General features: G+C 33.0%; 1 protein-coding gene across 1 annotated transcript; it reads right to left on the minus strand.

Annotated features, from left to right (window-relative positions):
• Window positions 1-58: 58 nt before the first annotated feature.
• LOC126881848 (intraflagellar transport protein 57 homolog) lies at window positions 59-24,802 on the minus strand. Its single transcript, XM_050646466.1, has 6 exons — window positions 24,570-24,802; window positions 21,289-21,451; window positions 19,743-19,861; window positions 13,528-13,744; window positions 10,600-10,984; window positions 59-314 (listed from the first exon to the last, which is right to left on the minus strand). The coding sequence occupies exons 1-6, from the start codon at window positions 24,719-24,721 to the stop codon at window positions 154-156; spliced, it is 1,197 nt and encodes a 398-aa protein (XP_050502423.1). The 5' UTR covers window positions 24,722-24,802; the 3' UTR covers window positions 59-153.
• Between the last annotated feature and the right edge of the window lie 1,038 nt (window positions 24,803-25,840).

The following is a 25,840-nucleotide window of genomic DNA, read 5'->3' on the forward strand; positions in this document are numbered from 1 at the left end:
TTGAACTTTAATAATTCTATCTTAACATTTTTAATATGCATGGATAAAGAAACAAATATAACTAACAGTTATTTATTAAACAAAGTGATTTAACAACAATCAATAAATTAAGTGCAGTCTTTTTGACTAGAACGTACTAAATATAAAACTAATTTAAAAAACTGAAATAGACTGTCCAAACTCATTCTCGATTTGCTTTTCTTCTCTTAACTTTGTCTGTAGAAGTACACACTCCAGGACTCCAATTCTAACGTCCATGTCTATGATTTCTGATTTTACTTTAGCAACAGATTTCTTTATGTTGACCAGAGGAGCTAAAAAGAATAAAAATATATCGTGGGAGTACTGGGAAAATCCACTTCCTCACAAAAGAGAAAAACGCATTTAAACATTATTATACCTTTGGCGTACCTCTTAAAAATCGGGTACACTGGCTGTTCCAGTTTTGGTACCTGGATATGATTTTGAAGGATGTTAACCACAGGTGGTCTGCACATCATCATCATAATCATACATCTCCAAGTGGAGCAAAGGGCACCTTGCGGTGTTTCAAGTAGCAGTATGCCGTATGATGGTGAGGTTGCTAGTCCCACGCATCAACGTGTGCACATACATGTACATAAAAATCTTTGAAAAAACATTATTTTATTCATGAAAACTTAGAAAAAGATGGAGTTAGTTGATTTTATTTGTCATTGAATGTACCGATTTAAGCACGGTGGATGACGAATTTGGAGATACACTGTTTTTCCTGTTATAAACTTAGATAAACTTAGGTGCATAGAAATCGGCCCACTTAAAAATTTGGTCATTTTGATGTCTCATATTTTTTAAACATGTTGGTCGATTTAAGTGATTTTTTGAACATATTGTAGCCTGATTCTTTAAAAATACCACTGTAATAATATTGTTGCTTAACAGGTAAATTTTCATTGTATACCGGGTGTACCAATCAAACTGTGTTTTTTTCTCAAAGTTCGCATCACCCTGTGGAATATTCTGGCATTTATAAAATACTGAAATTAAAACCCAACTATAGCCTCAGGTTTTCTTAACATTATGTTTTTTGATTCATTCGTTTATGTTGGATAATAAAAAAGTTAGGGACTTTAACAACTAGACATATTCTTCATCAATACACGGTGTTTCTAAATAAGTGCGACAAACTTTAAGAGGTAATTCTGCATGAAAAAATAATGACGTTGCCTTTATAAACGTATGTCCGCAAATGTTTCGTTTCCGAGATACGGGATGTTGAATTTTTCTTACAAACTGACGATTTATTTATTGCTTTAAAACCAGTTGAGATATGCAACTGAAATTTGGTAGGTTTTAAGAGGTAGTTATTGAGGATTTTTTGACATAAAATTAAGAATTTAATATTCACCATTGGCGTACATACGGGTAATATGATCGGTGATATTACCCGTATGCGCGACAATGGTGAATATTAAATTCTTAATTTTATGTCAAATAATCCGCAATAAATATCTCTTAAAACCTACCAAATTTCATTTACATATCTCAACTGGTTTAAAAGCAATAAATAAATCGCCAGTTTGTAAGAAAAAATTCAGCATCCCGTATCTCGGAAACGAAACATTTGCGGACAAACGTTTATCAAGCCAACTGTCATTATTTTTTCATGCAGAATTACCCCTTAAAGTTTGTCGCACTTATTTAAAAACACCGTGTATTGATGAAGAACATGTCTAGTTGTTAATGTACCTAACTTTTTTTATTATCCAACATAAACGAATGAATCAAAAAACAGAATGTTAAGAAAACCTGAGGCTACAGTTGAGTTTTAATTTCAGTATTTTATATATGCTAGAATATTCCACAGGGTGATGCGAACTTTGAGAAAAAAACACAGTTTGATTGGTACACCCAGTATACAATGAAAATTTATCTGTTTAAAACAATATTATTACAGTGGTACTGCTAAAGAATCAGGCTATAACACGTTCAAAAAATCACTTAAATCGGCCAACAGGTTTAGGAAATACGAGTCATCAAAAATGACCAAATTTTAAGTGGGCCGATTTCTATGCACGTAAGTTTATATAGATGTTTGTGTATTTTCCCAGTATGCCCACGATATGCACTCTCTGATGATAATCTAATAAGGTTTGAATTCGGTTAGGGTGCTTATGGCGCTCTCTGAACGAACTGAAATATAAGATCGCTCTTGTTACGTTTTACAACGAAATGATTATTTATGTATATTAGTTTTACTCCTAACTGATTATGAGGGACCTTTTTCGTTGGAATTTTACTGCGCTGGACAGGCGAGAAGTGAGATGCAACATTTAGATCTCCCTCGGCCTTCTTTGCTTCAGCATTATTTACATTGAATATTAATTTGTTTTGCTGTATAATCCACTTCCGCAAAAATTGTATGATGTATTTGATTTAAAATGAATTCAAGATTTTTTTGTAATTGGGCAACAATGTCAACTTAGATCTCTAACGTAGATAATGACGTGCAACGGTAAGTAAATTAGACGGACTGTATGGCACTTCCGATTACATGTTTTTACCGGAAGTGATATAAAAACCGTTAGGCGACTTTAAAACAGTACTTCCAGTTGCAAGTCTGGAACCGGAAGTCCGAGGTTAAATTTCTCACCTTCAATACCATCCTTGAGATATAAGCTCTCACTCGACGCCTCATTTGTCAATCTATCAGTTCTAATAACATAGTAATTATATTCGCGGACCGACAGGCATGAAACCGGAAGTATATATTTGTGTTAAGAAGTCCGAGGACAAATTTCTCACCTCCAATAATATCTTTGGGTTATAAGCTCTCATTCGACACGTCGCGTCACTTCTCATTAGCGTTACCAGGTGTCCCGATTTGCGCGGGACGTCCCGATTTTCAGGGGTCTGGGGACGCGTACCGACTTGTACCTGATCGGGACACTAAATGTCCCGATTTTCGCCCACGAAAACCAATTTCAGGAGGACTTACAGTGAATTTTATAACTATGTTATAAAAAACAAGGCACTCCTAAAATCGGCAAAATCGAATGAAAAATATAATTTAAATAAATAAATAATTTACTGAATCTACGATTCTTTTTTGTAATTTCGTCTGATTATTATTATTATGTAGGATTAAATACATATTATAGAAACAGCTTGTAGTCCAGTAAATGAACGGGAAATAATGCGATACCGTGTAATTTTTAGGATCAACTCCGAATTGCATGAAAATTTAGACGGCTTGTGCCGTTGGTTGCTTTTACTCGGGGGGTGACAGTCACCCCTAGTTGGGGGTGAATAACCGTGCGTTTTAAAGAAGTCCGGAGATGGATGAATTGACTAATTCTAAGCAATTTTAGTTCTATAGAATTTTAACTTAGTTAATACTTTTCGAGGTATTTAAGATTGAAGATGATTATTTTTCGACAAAAAAATCACGTTCTCAGGCGATTTTCACAAATAACTCAAAAAGTTAGTATTTGTTCGAAAAAAATATTCTTAGCAAAAAAATGTAGCTTAATATAAACAAATGAAAAAAAAAATGTGAACTCGTAAAGTCTACCCAGCAAAAGCAAAGTTGTAGCTCATGAAAAATACGTTCTTATTCGTCAAATTGCAAATCAAATATTTCAACGTGAAATAACCAAGAAATGAATTACTTTTCGGGAAAAACCAATTAAAACTTTTTTAATAAAGCTTTATATTTATGTTTTAAAAAAGTTCCTAGCATCAAAACTAAGCGAGTTATGCTCAAAATCAAGTTGACTCCTCGTGAAAATCTACCCCTACTTAGCACCCCAAATGAAATTAATCGTTACCGCTTTACAAACAATTTACTTTACTAATGTATTTTTTACATGATTGAAAGGGTCTGAACGAGTCACTAATCACGAGTGTATGCAAAATATGAACAGCCATATTTTAACCAATGTTTGTCTTACAGAAAAACAAAATGAATCTATCATATTTATAAAAGCAAAACCTACCTACTTTTTACTCCTTGAAATTTTTAGTATCCCTAATACTTTTTAAGTTATTTGGAAAAAAGGGCGTTTTACAATATTTTAGGAAAAATTTTTTTACTGTAAATCCATTTTTTTTTTCAAAACTAAGCACTCCCAACCGGTAAACCTTACATATCGTATAAACAATACACATATAAAGTAAAAGGTAAAGCTGTAACGATAAATTTTATTTAAGGTGCTAAATAGGGGGAGATTTTCACGATTTTTTTTTATCAAAAAAAGGGGCCAACTTTATTTTGAGCGTAACTCGCTTAGTTTTAATGCTAAAGGCGTTTATATAAAACAAAATTAGAATGTATTTTTGATGAGGTACATACAACTTTGCTTTTACTGGTTTTATAGACTTTCTAAAGATACAATTTTTTTTGCTTTTCTAAAAGCTACATTTTTGCTAAGAATATTTTTTTTTAGAAAAAAATTACTCGAAAAGTATTGACTTAGTTAAAAAATTATATAGAACAAAAGTCTTTTAGGGTTAGTCAGTTGATCCATTTTGGGACTTCCTTTACCGCGCGTTTTTTTACCCCCGAGAAGGGGTAACTGCAACTGTCATCCCCCAAGTAAAAGCAACCAACGGTACAAGTTCAACTTTGAAGTAGACAGTAAGTAGAACCAAAAACCAGATTTTCATGCAATTTGGAGTTGACTCTGAAAATTACACTCCAAAACGGTCATTTACTGGGCTATTGTTGTTTATTTGTCCCGATCTACAACCCTAAATCCCGATTTGTTTTTGCTTATGTACCGATTAAAAACAAATCGGACCTGGCAACACTACTTCTCATCCTAAATGTTTTAATAACGGAGGAGTTATATTCGCGGATAGACAAATGGACGGATAGACAGGCATGAAACCGGAAGTATATATGTATTTGTTCTGTCTTGCTAAGACGCGATGAATAATATATATCGCTTGTACTATTTTGGCGACGTTAAAACAGAACTTCTGGTTACAACTCTAAAACCGGAAGTGCTAGGTCAAATTTCTCACCTTTAATACCATCCTTGTGTTATAAGCTTTCATTCGATATCGCACTTGTCATTCTATCTGGTCTAATTACGGAGGAGTTGTGTTTACAAAATCTCTGGGACAGACAGACAAGGATACTTCAAGGTTTTCACATTTTTTAAAAATGGGTGAAAACAATAAATATACTCACGGACAAAAATATTGCGTATGCATGTGAAATGAAATTTTTTCCGCTGCTATCTTTAGCCCCCAGTATCATAGGAATAGGATTTCTTTTGCGAATGCGATGTTTTAGTGTCATATAAATGCTATAATCGAATTCAAATCTGATCTGGACTATATTCTGGCAGTCTGGCCAATATAATTTTTAAATTGAATCTCGTCAAGGTAGCTATTCACTGTTCTAGCGACATGAAGACGTGCATTCGCACCAATATGCCATAACCAATGTGGCTTGCAAATGGCAAAACATGATCTCCTAAAATGTTTTCGCCTAATCATATCCACGTGTTCGGTATGTCCTTTCAAAGCAATACCGCTCCGCAGCACTAGGTCGCCACCACCAAAACTAACGCTCTATATTGAGGTTACAACTGACATACGGTTCACCAACTCTTCTGTATATGAAGTTTTGTCAATCCTGCTTCCATATTATAAACGGTATGCCAGATGTAACCTCATACAGAGTGTTAATTTTGGTGGTGGCGGCATAGTGCTATGGAGTGGTATTTCTTGGACAGGAGACACCGAACTTGTGGAGGTGATTGGGTGAATGACAGCTGATATGTACTATTATGCTCTATATTTTCTCTCAGTTATGAGATTGATCAGCATCTTATCAATTCAATTAATTAATCAATTATTTTAATTGCTACTCATGGAAACAAAACCAAAATTTAATAAGTCTTTCCAATAAAAAAAATGTTCTCAGGGCTAATTGATGTTAATATATCACCTTTAGTTTGTGGCTTCTAGTATTTCTCGTTGCTTACTTTATCCAGGACAAAACAAGGAAAATAAATATGCTCAGAATCACATAAATTTTATAAATATTATTTATTCATATACTATACCATAAATATAAGATTCAAATTGTATGCTAAAACTTTGTTCTCTCGTAAAAATATTTTATCTACTAAAAATAATCTGTAATTCTACTATCTCCTTTTCTTTTAAAAAAATTTTATTTAAATGTTTCGGTGGACTGTTCTTATTATTATAAAAAAAACAAAATTTAATTTTCACCTTTTAAATAGATTACTTATGTCCTCTATAATTTAACGAATGAATAAATTATGCTGTAAAACTGTTAAATTGACAAAAAAACAAATATGGTATGTAATATTAAACAACTCTCTCTTTTCACAAATAATCTGACTAAACTTATCTATCTTCTTAACTTCTTCTCATGGATTGTGTTGTCCTCGTTTCTCCCACACGTGCTCCTCGAATGCTGCAACTGTTCTTCTTGTCCAAACTGTTTCCCAATCAAAACAGCACTCGCTTGAAATCTCTCCTCAATTTAGTCTCTGACTCGATACAAACAATATCAATCTTTATAATTCCAGAATTTTTCTCTCAGCTCGATATCTTGTGCAAAATTGATACAAACCGGCTACCCGTTCCAGACAGAAAACTGGAATCTATTCGGACACGAGGAGATTTTACTTCTCGACTCGATCACGATTTCGTCTCAACAGAAAACTGCTTACACCAAATTAATCACTTTACACAAAATCACTACTTTCCAAACTCGACTGGTCTCTTCAGATCTTAATTACACAGTAAATCTTTTTCCCTCATCAAACTTAGACTCAAACATTCTATTCTCCCTCCATCGGTCTCTTTCGCCAATCACAAGCATCCTCTCAACATTATCTCCCTACTTTCATTTCTTAAGAACAAATAATGTTGTATACAAATTTTCTGTCTTGTCAAATTTCCAGGAGATATTAAAATTAACTTCTTTCTTATATCCTAGAAAAAAAAACTCTATTCTAAAACTAAACAAATATGTTTACCGTCGTTGCTTTCGAGGAAACTATTTAGAAACGTCCTATTGTTTAATCCAACCGCGAATACATCCACTTTCTAAAACCGATCGTAATTTAGTTCCATTGTTTTGAATTGTTAAGTCCGTTCGTAGAATCTTTATCACTACACTTTTCCTCTTTACAACGAAACACTGCTTACGACTAATTATATTATTTACAAATTTTTGCTATATACAGGGCGATGAAAATGTATGATATTGTGGTCTTGGATATAAAATGAATTTTCTAAATTTTCCCCATAAAAATTATATAACAGTACATTAAAAACATTTTAGAAGATCATATTTTGCCATTTGCCAGCCATATCGGATAACAAATTCGTATTAATGCACCAACACGGAGGTCTTCATGTCGGTAGAATAGTGAATACTTACCTTGAGATTCAATTTAAAAATTATATATTGGCCAACATATAGCCAATATCAAAAAATCCGATTGTACCATTATTTATAAGATACTTCAAAACATAGCATTCGGAAAAGAAATCTTATTTCTGTGACACTGGGGGCAGCACAAAAAATTTCATTTCACACGTTAATTTCAAAATATGCAATATTTTTTTTTTGCAGCAGGCAAGCTCAGTAACTTAGTTCAAGAGGTTAAACGCTTAAAAATTGATATAATGGGCATAAGTGAGCTCCGCTGGCCTGGAGCGGGAACATGTGAACAAAATGAAGGCACACTATACTATTTTGGAAGTGTAGAAGATGACGTACATCATAGGAATGGAGTTGGCATATTTATAACATCTAAATTCAAGAAATATGTAAAAAATTTTGTACCTGTAAACGACAGACTAGCGATACTCCAATTAAATAGTAAACCATTTAATGTCAATGTTATCCAGATATATGCCCCTACTTCAGAAAAGAAATATGACAATGATGTTGAATCATTCTATAGTCAATTAAAACAGACACTTAACAATCTAAAAAGGAACGAAATCACATATATTATTGGAGATTTTAACGCGAAAATTGGTCAAGGACGAAGATCTGACCTCGTAGGTGAATATGGACTAGGGGAGAGCAATGAAAGAGGCGATAGATTATACCAGTTCTGTGAAGAACATGACATGATAATCGCAAATACATGGTTCAAATTACACAAAAGAAGATTATATACATGGAAGGGACCAGGAGATAACTCACTTCATATAATTAGAAATCAGATAGATTATATTCTAGTAAACAAGAGATTTAAAAATGGTGTCAAGAGATCAACGACATATCCTGGTGCAGATATCGGTTCAGACCATAACCCTCTAATAGCTGACATCCAAGTGAAGCTCAAAAAAGTCGAAGAAAGCCCCAAAACACCAAAATTACATATATCAGCATCTAACAAAACGCTAATAGAAAATGACCTTAATAATCGGCTAAAGAATTCAACAAATGAAAACAATACAGAAATATGGAACACGTTTAAAGATCTTACCTGGAAAGTAATGGAAAAATATACAACAGCGATGCAGAGGCACAAAAAACAACAATGGATGACTGATGAAATCCTGGAATTGATGGAGCAGAGAAGAAAACTGAAAGATAACAAAACAGAATACAAAGAAAAACAGAAACTAATTAAACAAAAAATAAAGGTAGCTAAAGAAAAATGGATGGAGGATAAATGCAAGGAATTAGAAAAGTTGAATGAAAAACATGATACGTTTAATATGTTTAAAAAAGTTAGAGAAGTAGCTGGTCTTTATTATAAGAAAACTCCACATACTATAACCGATTCGTCGGGAAAAATGATAATAGACGAACACGAAATTCGAACTACCTGGTATAATTATATAAATGAACTGTTTAATGATGATAGACCCGAAGAACTGGACACTTTAGATGAAGGTGAAGGACCAGAAATACTAAAATCAGAAATACAACATGCTATAAAATTGGCAAAAAAACAAGAAAGCCGTTGGTCCCGACAACATACCTACAGAAATGTTAAAGCTCATAAATGAGGAAAACATTGGAATACTAGTCAAACTTTTCAATTATGTTTATTCGACTGGTGATATCCCTGAAGATTGGTTAAAGTCCGAATTCATAACCCTACCAAAAAAACAACGTCCGAAAAACTGTAGCGACTATAGAATGATAAGCCTTATGAGCCACACCTTGAAAATCTTTCTACGTATCATCCACAGTAGAATCAGAGATAAATGTGAAGAAGACCAGGATGAAACACAATTTGGCTTCAGAAATGGACTGGGAACCCGGGACGCACTCTTTGCACTAAATGTGTTATTGCAGAAATGCCGAGATCAAAGGAAAGACGTCTTTGCTGTATTTATTGACTATGAGAAGGCCTTTGATCGAGTACAACATCACAAATTAATTAAAATATTAAAGGATAAAGGAGTTGATAGTCAAGATGTGCGAATCATAGAAAAATTATACTGGCGTCAAACAGCGACAGCTTGCATAAATGGAAAATCAACAGAAATATGCAAAATACAAAGAGGTGTCAGACAGGGTTGTATACTGTCCCCACTGTTGTTCAATTTGTATTCAGATAGAATATTTAAAGAAGCGCTGCATAATTTGGAATGGGGTGTGAAGGTTAATGGAATTCTGATAAATACAGTCAGATATGCAGACGATACAGTTATTTTAAGTGATGATATGAATGGATTACAACACCTTTTAAATGCCATTGACACAGTGGGAAGAGAGTTTGGCCTAAATATAAACTGTTCAAAAACAAAATACATGGTATTTAGCCGTTTGGCCCATCAAGATTCACGTTTATATGTTGATGGTCATATAATTCAAAGAGTACCCAGTTTTAAATATCTTGGTTGCCATATTACTGAACAACTAGATCCAGATAAAGAGATACAATGTAGAATCGAGATAGCCCGTACGACATTTTTAAAAATGAGGTCATTCTTCTGTAATGATACCTTGCAACTTCAACTTCGAAAGCGCATGATTAAATGCTACATTTGGTCAGTCCTCTTGTATGGTGTCGAAGCATGGACATTAAAAATATCCACCATTAACCGTTTGGAGGCCTTTGAAATGTGGCTGCACAGACGTATTCTGAAAATACCATGGACGGCTATGCTGACAAATGTGGCAGTCCTTAAGAGAGCAAATGCTACCCGCGAGCTGCTTGATAACATCAAATATAGAAAGATGGCCTATTTTGGACACGTATTAAGGGGAGACCGGTATAATATTCTTCAACTTATTATGATGGGTAAAATTGAAGGACGCAGAGGAATTGGTAGAAAGCAGGCCTCTTGGTTGAAGAATATCCGGGAGTGGACAGGAATAAAGAAAGCAGAACACCTATTTAGAATAGCTCGAGACAGAGACAGTTTCGCCATGTTAATCGCCAACGTCAAGGGGACTTGATAGGGCACGTTAAGAAGAAGCAATATTTTTGTCCGTGAGTGTATAATAAGAGAGAATATATTTGTGAAATTACTTAAACCACAGGTTTTATATGTAACAAAATTAATATACATCCACTAGTTATGATATTCAGACATCATCAAATTTTACTACTGAAATATGTAAAACAATTTAAAATGTAATATACTCACTTCCATCAGTCATAGAACTTCCTCTCTCCTCCATTTGTTGTTTAACCGTTTCTAATTTTTCTGTCAACTTGTGAAGTTCTCTGTTTCTTTCCGCAACTCCTGTGCTTACATTTTTGTATGCATCCTTCAATTTTGACAGCTGGTCTTGTAGACTACGATACTCTTCCAGAACGCTTTCTAATTCTCTGTTAAAATATTTCTCTCTATTATTCACTTTATCAAGAGTGGATGTTATTTCTTTGTGTAATTTTTCTAATTGACCTTTAGCAGTACCGAATGTATTATCGATGGTAGATTGGTGTTGTTTCATTTGTTCTAGGTGCGATCTCCAGTCTCTGCTGTCATTTTTGACAGTTACTTTTAGCATCGGTAAAACTCTTTCCACCTGAAAAAGATTTTTATTAAAAACAAGGATTTAGTTACTAAAATGTATCACGAACCAAGAATCCGCTGTACTACTCATAAGACACTGCAATTATACTACAAAAGCAGCACATACAAAAAAGATATCACTACTTAGAAATAATTTAGATATGGATGTATGACTGAGAACAAATTGTTTTTCACATAATATGGCGTTCAAGGAACATGACTTTGGACTTTATATACCTAATCAATTAATACTACCTTGGATGAACAGAATAACAAAATTACAGAAATCGTGAATTCTGAAAAGAATAGAAAAAAGAAAGAGAAACTAGAAAGCCAATCAAACACTCACTTTAGAAAGTTTTTGAGTGTGCCTCAGTTTACGTTAATTTCAGTTCTTAAAAACATTCCTTTTTATAGGGGGAGAATGTTTGGAAAAGTATTTAGTATTGACTTAAATATTTTATTTTTTAATAAGTTAGGTGAATACAATATGCGCAGCGCAAGTTGACAATATGGCCATGAACCATAATTTGCCTATTCTACTAAAGATGGAAGCACAAACCATACGACAAGTTCACAGATATCCTAAATGTGACGTTGAAAATTGTTATTTGTGGGAGCCGTTATAATATTTACGCGGTAAGTTGTCTATTACTGAGTTGTGAAAAAAAGTATTGACGAATTGTGATATCTTGTGTCACATACACGGGTACTGATGCTTGAATTGAGGTACTATAAGAGATCGAATTAAGCAACACCTGATAAAAAAACATAGCCTAACCCAATTTTATTGCATGTGTAACAATATGCACATGGGCATATTGCCTGCTACTTACTTATTAGTGTAAATTATTACTATGGTTACTATTCTTTATGGCTTGGAAGCGTGGACGTTGAAACAAGTCCATTTGAATAAGTTGGCCGCCTTTGAATTTTGGTGTTACAGAAGAATCCTACGAATATCATGGATTCAAAGAATGTCGAACGTGGAAGTAACTAGAAGGATAGGAAATCAACCGGAAATAATACTAACTATCAAAAGACGAAAACTTGAGTACTTGGGATATGTGATGAGAGGGCAAAAATACTCATTATTACAACTTATTATGCTAGTTAAAATCCGAGGAAAGCTAAATGTGGGAAGACGAAGAATATGCTGGCTTAAGAACTTACGGGAATGGTTCGAATGCAGTAGTGCAGAGCTATTTAGAGCGGCAGTCAACAGGGTCCGCATTACCATGATGATTTCCAACCTTCAATAGAAGATGGAACTTAAAGAAGAAGTAAATTATTACAGATATGGCTGGTAAAGCAACAAATCAGGGCATTCGAGTAAGTGGAGAAAAGAAGACTTGAAAAATGCCGTTGCAGCTGTACAAGAAGGTCGGATGTCTCGTCAAGGTTCTTCAAAAACCTTTTTAATACCGAGAAGAACTCTATCTAGAGATGTTGATAGTAACCAAACGAGCAAGGCAACAATGGGATGAAAACCAGTACTGACAGCTGATCAAGAAAGAGAACTATCTGCAAGAATAATCCGATTGGCGGTGGTCGGTTACCCGTTAACATCAATGACGCTTCGAAGGTGTTTTTAATTTCTGCGCCGAAAATGGCATATACAAAATAGATTTTCTACCATGTCTAAAATGACTGGTCGGTATTGGCTCAATGGATTTTTAAAACGAAATCCTGAAATACGACAAAGAAAAGTTCAAAGTATGAATCCAGCTCGTGCCCAGAAACTAAACCGATTTATTATGAATGCCCATTTTGAAAAACTGAAGAACATCCTATTGGAACTGGATCCGATGAACAGTCCAGAGAGGATTTTCAATGTTGATGAGAAATGGTGTAGGTTGAGTTTACACCATCAAGTGTACAGTAGAACGTCAATAATCCGGATTAATTGGGACCGGACCCCATCCGGATTATCAAATTATCCGGAATATCGAAATTACCTCAAAAAAAGGCCAGTATACACATTAAAGTACAACAAACGTTTTAAAATTTTATGTTTTCTCTTGTACAGTAAAGTGTCTAGAGGTGAAATTAATCAAAACATTTTTTTGTGTTTAAACACTGTATTGTAATTAATTTATAATTGCACCATGTGTACAGTAAAAACATCAGACACTATTTGGGCTTTTAAAAAAATGTGTAAAATATTTTTGAACTGCGGTAGAGGTTGGTTTTTTGCAGCGAAGTTCTTAATTTATTTTAAAAGAATCAGATATTTTTGCTAGATACAAATCCGGATTATTGACGGTCCGGATTTTTGATGTCCGGATTATCGACGTTCTTACTGTACTATCAAAAGAAAAGGAGCGAAACGTGTACATCTGTTAGCCCCGGAGCACGGAGAAAATGTCAAAACTGTCTGTGTCAATGCTTTTGGTAATTCTATGCCACCAACAATTCTATTCAAAGGCAAAAGAATGAAACCTGAATGGAAGGACTCCTTACCACTTGGGTCACAATTTTCAAAACAAAAAAAGGGTGATTGAGAAGTCTAAACCTTCCAATAATTAAGAAAAAATAAACATTATAACTACTTACTTCCAATTTCCAAGTTTCTTCGTCAACGTTCGACTTTAATTCTGTAACTTGTATTTCTTTCTTTGTCGGTTTTAGTTCGTCTAAGCGAAATATATTTTCTTCATCAGAATCATCTGAATATGCAGCTATCATCTCCTCCTCGATTCTGTCTAGATTTATTTCAGATTCGTCATCTAAAACTTCAGCTTCCTCCTCTTTCTCTTCGGGTGGTTTTGGTCTGATACAGAAGTTGATATTGAAATTAGAATTACTTGCTGTATAAGTTTTATTCAAATGTTCAATTTCATTTGTTTTTATAACAGAAATAATAAGAGTTCTGACAGCCCGTTCAGACGGTATGGATTCGAATTTTAGTTAGTCCAGAAAGCCACTGCGCATCCGCTAGGAAAAATATTCCCATTCGGATTTTTTGCACAATCTTACTCAAAAAGGACCCCTTTTAACAAATTTGCATGTTGCCAGGACCAAAAGTGGGTCAAAAATTTTATTTGTTTTTTTTTGTTTTTTTCCTAAAATTATTTTTTTGCATGGAACAAAGTTTTTTTAGGTTTTTTGGATCATTCCAAACAGAAAAGGTCTTTAGTGACATTTCTCTAAAGTTGATAGTTTTTGACATATAAGCGATTAAAAATGTAAAAATTGCGAAATTGGCCATTTTTAACCCTCAAAAATTATGTGAAAAACTGAAAATTTGAATGTTGCCAAGGTAGGTACGTATTCTTTAAACATCGATTGTTGAAATCCCGAAGAGTTTTTTGCAATACAATATTCAAAACTCATTTGTTTTTTAATTGCTAATCAAGCGTGCGCGACACTATTTTCCACCGACAGTATGGTGCAAATGAAAGCAATAAATTCGTTATTTCGTAAACCGGCGACTTTAAGGAAACATTCCGAAACAGGTCGATTTTTATTTTTATGTTATGATATTGTGGCGTATATGGTATACTAGTGACGTCATCCATCTGGGCGTGATGGCGTAATCGATGGTTTTTTTAAATGAGAATAGGGGTCGTGTGGTAGCTCATTTGAAAGGTTCTTCAATTCTCTATTCAGTAATATAAATATTTATATAATTATTTATACAGGGTGTCCTTCTACTTATTTTTTTGTCAAATAATTTAATTTAATAAAAAAATTTTGGACACCCTGTATAAATAATTATGTAAATGTTTACATTACTGAATAGAGAATTGAAGAACCTTTCAAATGAGCTACTACACGACCCCTACTCTCATTTAAAAAAATCATCGATTTCGTCATCACGCCCAGACGGATGACGTCACTAGTATACCATATATGCCACAATATCATAACTTAAAAATAAAAATCGACCTGTTTCGGGTTTTTTCCTTAAAGTCGCCGGTTTACGAAATAACGAATATATATTCCTTTCATTTGCACCATACTGTATACACATGCAACAGTGGAAAATGGTGTCGCGCACGCGTGATTAGAAATTAAAAAACAAAGGAGTTTTGAATACTGTATTGCAAAAAACTCTTCGGGATTTCATCAATCGATGTTTAAAGAATATCTACCTACGTTGGCAACATTCAAATTTTAAGCTTTTCACATACTTTTTGAAGGTTAAAAATGGCCGATTTCGCAATTTTACAATTTTTATTCGCGTATATGTCAAATACTATAAACTTTAGAGAAAAGTCACTAAAGACCTTTTCTGTTTGGAATGATCGAAAAAATCTAAAAAAACTTTGTTCCATGCAAAAAAAAAGGAAAAAAACAAAAAAAAACGTGTAAAAAATGTTTGACCCATAGTTGGTCCTGGCAACATGCAAATTTGTTAAAAGGGGTCCTTTTTGAGTAAGATTGTGCAAAAAAACCGAAACGAAATATTTTTCCTAGCGGATGCGCAGTGGCTTTCTGGAATAAGTGCGAATTGTTAAAACTGTTGAATTGCTCAGTGGCACACAGTTTTAAATGACAGAGTCGCCGGGGGGGGGGGGGGTTACAACGGCCTCCTTTATTTAGACGGACTTAATGTACTTTGACCCGTAGAACATGAATTTTTTGGTCAGTTGGTCAGTAATCCGGATGTCAATAAGATTGTTATAAACAAAGAACTTGCAGAATTACACAAAAACGATTTTTTGCAAAACAAAACATTTTTTTGTATTTTTTGGGTCATTCTAAGCAAAAATGTCTTTACAAGTTTTTTCGCAGGATGTTCGAGATAAACGCAGTTGAACTTTAAAAAAATCGAAAAATTGCAATTTTTGAACCCGAATATCTTTTGATTAAAAAATAAAATAGCAATTCTGCTTACAGCATTTGAAAGTTCGAGTCAGATTATACCAGTTTTGATTATTTGCATTGCTAAAAAGAAATGCATTTATTGTTAAACCAAGATTTCGACGTGTGCCCAATGCATGATTTTTAATGCATGCTACGTATAAATTACCTGTTTGTAGGCGCTTGCACTTGTACATACTCGTTCGATTTTAAATGAGAGATGCATTGAAAACATCACTCAAACACTATATGTTTATAGCTTTGTTTAACAATAAAAAAATTAATTTTTAGCCAGGGCCGTAAGTACGATATTGGGGACCCCGGGGCAAACGTAATCTGGAGGCCCCTATCGGGGTCTGGTGGTTTATCCCCAGCGGTAGGGGGAGGTCCGGAAAAGTGTTTGATATTGAACCCCTTGAAAAGGCATTTTAACAGGAGTTTCTTTATGGTCAGAAAATAACCAGCAAGGAAGACAATAAACACTATAATTTATTTTAGAGTAGCACAACCAATTTCTTCTTAGCTTCATTCCACCCTTAGTGTTGAAGGTGTAAAAGTGGTTTGAGGAACATCTACCCTGTTGATCTTTATCTCTTGGAAAAGGTCCATCATGGTGAAAAGGTCCTACCTGGATAAGTTTTTGCTTCAGGTCTCAGGTTACTTTCATGCACAGTTCTTGAGAAAAATCGCACAAGCTTACTTCTTTATCGGTAGAGGTTGGTTCTAAAATCGGAATGGCATCTTCACTACGACCAGACTCTTTAGTAATTGATTCTGCTTGCAGATCAAGCAGATTTTGATCATTTTCTTTAAAGTTATGGCAAGTTTCTACTTCATGGTTTTCAGATTTCGCTAATTCATCCTTAAATTCTTTATATCTTTACGAAAGGTCTCGGGGGCCCCAACTTAGCCCAGGTCCCTGTTCCAATGGCACTTTAGGTTTTATTATACGCCGAAATAACTCATTGCCTATGTAATAATTTAAATTTTTATTTTAAGGTCTCGGGGGGACCAGCTTAGCTCATGCCTCAGGGGTCCCTGTTCTGTTCCAATTGCATTTTAGTCGAAAAGACTAATTTTACCAGTGAAAAATTAAAAATTTATGTTGACGTCTAGGATGCCACTGTAAGGTCATTTTAAAATTGTGTCATTTGAAAATATTTCGTTGGGATCGGCTTTTAAAATACATATTTTTATTTTCCTCGTTAAAATCTATGCACGGCAAACCAAAAGGGGCCCCGGGGCACTGCCCCGGTTACTTTTTAGAAACGGTTTGCCGAGTACACTGGAATTACAGCCACTAGACATATTTTATTATATACGTGTAGAAATAACATTGGAAGATTTCTATTAATGTAAATTTAAAAAAACATACCCTAACTTATTTCATTTAATTTGTATAAATGGAACATAAAGCGTTTTTATAAAGCACACTTGTACGGATTACACTCTAACTGCGATCGAACAAAGGTGACATTTTGGTATAAATTGGTAACATTTATTTCATAGATAAAAGTGTTGTGTGATTTATTTGAAAGTTGCGATGATGACACTTTAGATCTGTTGTTATTCTTTACTATACGCTGTGAGCTCGTACGTAGAGGGGATATTTACAAATTCGCGAGCGCCAGTAGTGGCAAGTTTGTAAACGTTTACCGGAAATTTGACATAAATGTCAAAGTGATTAATTTAAAATTAAAAGTAAAAACATTAATTATAAAAAATATTAGTTGGTCAAAGCTGTGGTATATATTTTTACCTTAAATATACTTACGTTTTAAATACTGAATTTAAGTTTTTTAATGTTCCGTAATATGTAATTATCAATTAATCTAAGCGCCATCTACATGATAATTGTGAAAGTATCCGAAGTAAGAAATTCATATTTTATCAATAGAACGTCAGAATGATTAGCAAAATCTTAAAAAAATCAATTACAATTTAATCACTTTTTTACGTTGTAAATATTAAGCGATAACAATTAAATAATAAATTTAAAAATTACCGGTGAAAGTTGAATTAGTAATCCGCTAGGAGCGCCACCAGCGAAGCTCAGAGCGTATAAGTATTTGTTTTATTATATTTATTGTTTTTATTATTTACTTTAACGTAACAAATGTTTTTATTTATTTACATTGAATATTAATTTGTTTTGTTGTATAATCCACCGCAAAAATTATGTGATATATTTGATTTAAAATGAATTCAAGAATTTTTTGTAATTGGGCAACAATGTCAACTTAGATCTCTGACGTAGATAATGACGTGCAACGGTATCTATATTGTACGGACTGTATATTGTCGCCACTACTGGTTAATTAAGGTGATAAAGTAGCAATCAACAGGTAGCCAAAACGCGTTCCAAGATTGTGGCTGTAATTTTGAATATTTTTTCGAGATATTTGGCACACGTATTCGTAATATAATAAAGAATGGCGGTACAGAGCCCAATTTGAAAAATATATTAATATGTGGAAATTACTCTGTAATTAAATACAATATTAAAAAAACGAGCCTGTACCGCCATTAAGAAGAACAAAAAAATACACTTTCTTCAAATAAACTTTTTTATCCGATGACTAGATTTTGTGTCATTTTGGAACTACTAAAATTTTTTATTTCATTAGTAGTTCCAAAATGACACAAAATCTAGGCATCGGATAAAAAAGTTTATTTGATGAAAGTGTATTTTTTTGTTCTTCTCAATGGCGGTACAGGCTCGTTTTTTTAATATTGTATTTAATTACAGAGTAATTTCCACATATTAATATATTTTTCAAATTGGGCTCTGTACCGCCATTCTTTATTATATTACGAATATGTGTGCCACATATCTCGAAAAAATATTCAAAATTACAGCCACAATCTTGAAACGCGTTTTGGCTACCTGTTGATCGCTACTGTTTCCTCTTAATGTCTATAGTGAACAATTTGCTAGGAAGTTTTACCAAGCGCAGATGAAGAAATACTCATCTATAGAGAAGTGATAAATATGCAGGCGTAACTGTGCTGTTGTCAAGAACATCGGAAGAGCAAGAACTTTGACTAGAGAATATCAATAGAGACTGCAATAACTACGTTATACATATTAAAAATTACAATACAGTATGTAAATGACGAATTTATTAATTAATTAATACCAAGAAAACCAATTAGTAACTAAAGTGGCCTTCATTAAAAATTCAATTCATAGAAAAATTACTATAAATTAATAACACCCCCATTTAAACAAGCAATAATTGAAATGCCTGGGAACTATGATAAATGACTCAGGTGATCTAAATATCGAGGGATCCAAGGATGTATTGAAATTGCTAGGCTCATTTGCTTAAAAATGGAGAAACTGTTATATAATCGTGATATCAGTTTCCCCTCTAAAAATAAGAATATTAAAATTATACATGTTTAGTAACTTGTTGTACAACGTGGAAGCATGGAATATTAAGAATAAGTTGGGTTGACAGAGGCACACATGAAGAAGTATTAACGTCAAATGAACAAAAGGCCTGATGTAGTATTCACAATAAAAAAGAGAAAATTGGAATATTTGGGACATCTAATGAGGGGACAAACATTCACATTCCTACAAAATATAATGCAGGGAAATATTGAAGGAGAAAGGAAACCGATCAGAGAAAAATGTCCTCATGAGAAATTTAACAGTGGTTTGGTTGCACCAGAAATGAACGACATACTTAGAATAGCAGTAAAGCAGGTTGAATATCCTTGATGATATCAAATCTCCGATAGGAGACGAACAGAAAGAAAAGAATAAATATATACTGAAATTATTAGCAAAAAATTAAAACTGTGGCACTTCATTTTTCAACAGAAAAAATTTACCAAGCATACTTGCTCTAATATCTATATTTTGGTCCAAATAAGAAGACTAGTCTATATCCCAATAATTATGACTAATCCTGTACAATTAGAAACTTATAAATTGAAATTATTTAGTTTACCTTTTAAGTATAATGTTGTTTTTAGTAAGTGCTATATTTGTTAAGTAGTCAAGTATTGCCACCACATATTCACCAACACCTTGTTTCAGTTTATTGGGAGAAAAATCAACTGTCATGCCCTAAAAAAATTAGCTTTAGAATTAAAATTCACCAAATTATGACCTTATTATTTAAATCTGCACTATTTTAATTTTTCACAACATACTTCTTGAAAACACAAATAATATACATCTCCGTAGATACATTAAAATGTTTCAATACTGGAGTTATGTGGTGGCATCTGTGAAAATGGTATTTGGAGGAGGAGGTACAACTATTCATGATTACTTCATTTTCATAAAATTTTGAGTTACTGCAGTCTTGCACTGAGGGTGCGATATATAAATCCTTCTTTTGCATGCCACAGCAGTTAACAGCGATAATCCTCTACAAGTACCTGCCTAATACTAGCTTTCAAGGCCACTAACGTGGCAACATTGTCAAGAAAATTCTCATTTATTTCCCGTGACAATAAAACACAAACACACACACATTCATTTAGTTTGCATGGCCCTATCCTTCTACACTGCATCGCATGTCTGAAATATGCTGTAGTACTCAATGTGTCCAATTGTAACAACCAATCACAATGGAGATTAAAAAGTACGAATTTTTCTTGCTATTTATGGACTCAATAAAGTATTGTCAGCTCAAGAGAACATAATCTGTTCTGTAGTAAGTTACAAATTGGGTGAGTTACATGAGTCTTAAGTCTTAACTGTTAATATGCTATAGATATCTGGAGATTTTACATAAATTTCCCTTAAATAAAACATGGATTATACAGGGGTGGGCCTAAATCAGCTAGCAAATTTCCAAAAGATAATTTTGTATTTATAATAAGTGTTTAAAATGTTCATCAAAACCTCTGTTCTTAAGCCTGTCCAAGATTGAGAAATCCATAGGGGTAATGTCTGGCAACATTGGTGGCCACAGTTTGTTTCCATGTCTACCAATTCATTCAGGCAAATGCTGGTGTAGTATAATCTAGCTTAGTAATCGCGATCCTAACAGTAAAACTGTTTTAATAAAAATACAAGTTGTTATAAGATAATATAGGATAGAGACAGAGCAATTAACCTATCTAGCTCATAATACCACTCTAAAAATCAGAAATAATTTAAAGATAATAATATAATAATTAGAAAAAAATACTTAATTATCTACCAAAATTTTATAACCATATAGATTTTATAAAAACAACAGAACCACAACAATAGTTGTATATTGGAAATTATGCACATAAAGAAAGATCAACATTTTATCAATAACAAGACTTATATCAAGAATCTCTCCAATATATCACAAGGTTCTCTGTAAATACACCATTAGCAGATATTTTAAATATGACACTGAACCAGTCATAGATTTCAACACCATGTGTTTTAGAGTAAAATAACTCTTTTGCATTCCATGTCATCACAAACTGGCAAATAGTGCAGACATAAATATAAGTTTTCTTTATGTAATGTTTGTTTAAATAATTAAAGTATTTTTGTTTACATACATTTTGTTTCACTTCATTTATAATCCTATCAATAGTCTCATTGGGGTCATCAAATTCCTGAGGATTTTCAAATGGTTTTCCATTTTTCCTAATCAGCCATGCAGCTAATAACGAAAACAGATAAAATTGTTCCCCTGGATTTTTGGTTACTATGAAGTAGTATCTAAAAATTATCAAAATAAATTTTTCAAAAATGTAAATGTAGGTGAATATAAAGGTAGATAAAACCAAGAGTGTAGTTCACTAGCATGAAGCAAATTTTCACCTCATAACAGCCTCACCCTACCTTTCAAAATCAGACTTCTCAAATGTTATATATTTCCAGTTTTGTTACATGAAATGTAGGCATGGACATGTAGACTGCAACATTATTGAAGAAAGTAGAGGCATTAGCAGGGGCGGCTCGTGATAGTACAAGATGGTGAGGCACACTACACTTGAGGAATATTATTGTGGTTAGCTTCTCTTTAATGAGCGAAAGGTCAATTTTGTGACGTCATAACGTGAGACTGTCTACAGAACATTGCTGTATTTATTTTAACCCTTGCAAATTATATTAAATAAATATTTTATTGGCAAAAATAGCAACGAAAGCTCGGATACCATTTTACGTGGGAGGCTGGTATTTAGAGAGAGAAAAATTATTTTCTGGCCAAGTCTGTGATGGGTTCATACTCATAGTAGCAGCTTTTTAGCTAATAATAATTACTAATACCACATATCAAAACAGTATCCATATCCATCAGATATTTCGTCCTTCCTGGGTCTCATCAGCGTTGTACAGCCATATTAAGCAAAATTTATATTAGAAACTACATGAGAACAGCGGACAACAATTGATTTTGTTTAATCAGTTGCCAAAATGAAATTATTGTACGCAAACAATATACCTACAAACACGTGATAATTTAATTTTAGAACCAATCTTATATTGTAAATTCTATTGAATATAGGGTAATACAAACAATCAAGAAACAAATTACTGTTATATTATAAGATTGATTTTTATGTTAAATAAATTAAGGGTTAAATTTTGTTTTTTTATATAAAAAGCGTAAAAGAAAATTAATTATTAAATTATAATAATAAAATGAAAATAAATAAAATAAAGTTATTTTTTACGAAATAAAAGGCAGATATCGAGCACTAAGTTTTATTCAATCTTGTCCAAGTATACTTTCGCTCCTAGAGTATCTACAGGGGCATTTTGTAAAAAAAGGAAGGTATCCTCGAATGTCATTAATTGTCTGAAGTGGTGGCAACTTAAATTAACATATATCTAACAAATATTTAACGTACACTACGTGAAGGACGAACAGATAAATTTGAGTGCAGGTAATTTTGGTACTTATACATTTTGAAGATGGAGGTACAAACAGATAAATGTATCTGTTTGTACGTTACAGTGTTGTGTAAGTTAAGTATTTGTTAGATATGTTAATTTAAGTTGCCACAACTTCAGACAATTAATGACATTCGAGGATACCTTCCTTTTTTTGACGAAATGTCCCTGAAGATGCTCTAAGAACGAAAGGATACTTGAGCAAGATTAAATAAAACTCACTGCTCGATATCTGCCTTTTATTTCGTAAAATTCATATATTCGAACCACTTCCTATTTTGAAGTTATTTTAGTAAAAAAACTTCATAAAATATAAATGGTAAATAGAAAACTGAGTTCTAAATTCTTTTTTTTTTTTATTAATTAAAGAAACTTTGCGAGACTTTTGTTCTGAAAAATGATCTATTACCTTGTCTATAAAAGCGTTTTCATCCTGTGATTTTATAAATGATTTTTCAATTGATATTTTTACCATATTACTCAATCGTGTCTATGCAGTTGTATTTCTGATATAATTTTTAACAACACAAATGTATGATAATTTAAAAACTGGCATACAAAGTTTTAAATCATTATCGCGAAAAAAGTCTCTCTCTATCGTGAAAAAGCGCTATAGTAGAGGATCCCATATAAGATCAAACGGTTTTAAATGATTAACTCGAAAACGATCAACTTCAGAGAAAAATTACAAAAGACGACGTCTTTTGTTTAGAATGATCAAAAAAATCTAAAATAATATCTGCCTGGGCCGAAATGTTTTTTAATTTATAGAAAAAGTAATTTTTTAATAATTAAATAATAGGTAATTATTAATTATAGTCAGAAAAAAATTAGATCGGACACCTCTTGCTTTTTTGCTTTTTATAATTGAATGGTGGGCTACAACAATGTTGTAAGTGACAGAATTGAGATTATGCAGGAGATGAAAAACATATTGACAAGCTATTTATGAACATACGGATACCAACATTGAGGTACGAAAAACTCGGGGAAGGCAAAATGTTTTTAGCCAGATTGAAAGATGCTCGCATTGGTCTTTGGATATACAATAATATTGTATTAAAACCTCACTTTGACCCAATATGTCGCTTACAACATTGTTGTAGCCCACCATTCAATTGTTAACATACTAAATTACAAATCCAATAATTTTTATCCATTAAACAGATCGGTGCAGTTCGACCCTATACGCTTATATATTATATCATATTTTACACTACTGAGGCATGCTTCTGAGGCATGAAATTGTTCTCAGAAGTTGAATTTTGTTGCTGCTCGGTCTAGTCACTTTTTTAAAAATATAGAACCCATGAGAGGCTGGCCCAAGCATGCCTCTCCTGTAACCATTATTTGAGAAAGTGAAAATGAGATGCTGTGGACTACAGAGATCAGGGTCGTATCTGTTTTTATTCTTTATCATAAAAATAAAGTTACTTAACAAATTTCAAAAAGTTAAATTGTATTTAATGAATTGATGATGGGATAAAGAAATAACGTAAATAGTGGATTGATATACTGGTGAGGCACTGCCTCACCTGCCTCATAGGACCAGCCGTCACTGGTCGTTAGAAATGTGGGCTTAACGACGTATATCACATATATTCTAGACTGAGCATGTGACCAACGAGGAGGTACTATGCTGGATAGGTAAGGAGAGAGAGGTAGGAATAACCACAAAGAAAGAAAAGTTGGAATACTTGGGTCACATTATGAGGTACTGTAAATATAGAGTACCTCAGCTAATTCTCCAAGGAAAAATAGACAGCAGAAGGAGTCCAGGGAGTAGGAGACACTCATGGTTTCAAATCTTGGGGCAATGGTTCCAATTATTGTCATCTGCTGAACAATTCAGATCAGCCGTAAATAAAGTCAGAATAGCCATGTCAGGGACACGGCACATGAACAAGAAAAATGTAGGTATTTAGTAATGTAGTCTTACTTGTGTATTGGTTTAATTTTAAGGCCACTTAAAAATTCAGACTCATAGTTTAACAATTTTAGCTTGTCTAATAAATCATCCATTTGCACATAAGAACTGAAAGACACTTCTTGGTCCTTATCGGATAAAATTCTGGTTTCATTTCGCATCATTTCTTGCAGGTTTACAAGATATTTCAAAAGTGCACCTATTTGTTTTGATTGTTGGTTTGTTTGTAATCAGAATTAATTGTCAATGTCATATTGTTTTTGACAACTCTGTAGATCTTATAGCCACTTTACACGATGCAAGTAATTGCGAAATTTATTGCACAAGTTCTTGCAGCAAGAACTTCTGCGATAAGTTGCAACTAGCTTTCTGCAATAAAGTGATTACACAGTGCAAGTAATTGCATAAACTGACATGAAATGGACAGAAACTTTCGACATACCATAAATTTTGGGTTATGTTGTTTTTATAAATTAAAAATGTAATTTTTTGAGTAGAGTTATTGATATATTAGATTAAAAATGTTAGATTATAATTTGAGAAAATTATAATATGTATTATGTATAACAAAATCAAATAATACCTAATGCAAGTATACCTATAATACATTATTCATTTACAAAAGGAAATAAGTTGTTAAACCTTGTTAAATACAAAAGAAATAAAAATAGAATATAGTTTCTTTAATCCCTATGTTGCATAATTAAAGTCATCCACCAGAATAATGTTATCTGTGAAGCGTGAAATTGGTAAAAAGTTCCTCTAGTTTTGTCAAAAATTGTTTAATTTGAAATTTCGGATGACAGAATATCAAAACAAACAGTGTAGCCTTAAAAGTTACTAAAAATATACCCAAATTGCAGAAAAAATTGCATGAAAAATAGGACATGTTCTATTTAGCTGCAACTTCTTGCAGCAAGAAATTGCTGCAAGAAGTTGCAGCTTTTCTGTGCAATTTGCGTATGACACGATGCAATTTCTATTGCTGCAAGAAATTGTGCAATTAATTGCGCAATTAGTTGCATCGTGTAAAGTGGCTATTAGGTGCTTTAAAAGTTGCAGAGATCGTGGCGCCAACGATAAGGATAAGTTAAATTTGAATAAAAAAAAAACATTTAAAAAGCCGCAAAATAAAAAAAAATAAATGTATGACCCATATATGCATTGAAAATAGACGTTTAGCATAATCTCTTGTTAAGATGGTTTAAATCGATATATGATATTTGCGTTTATTTTGATTTCAAACTACATATGGAACAAACTACATGTGGAAGTGTATACTA

The sequence above is a fragment of the Diabrotica virgifera genome, chromosome 3, assembly GCF_917563875.1.
Source record: "Diabrotica virgifera virgifera chromosome 3, PGI_DIABVI_V3a".
In the NCBI taxonomy this organism is placed as follows: domain Eukaryota; kingdom Metazoa; phylum Arthropoda; class Insecta; order Coleoptera; family Chrysomelidae; genus Diabrotica; species Diabrotica virgifera.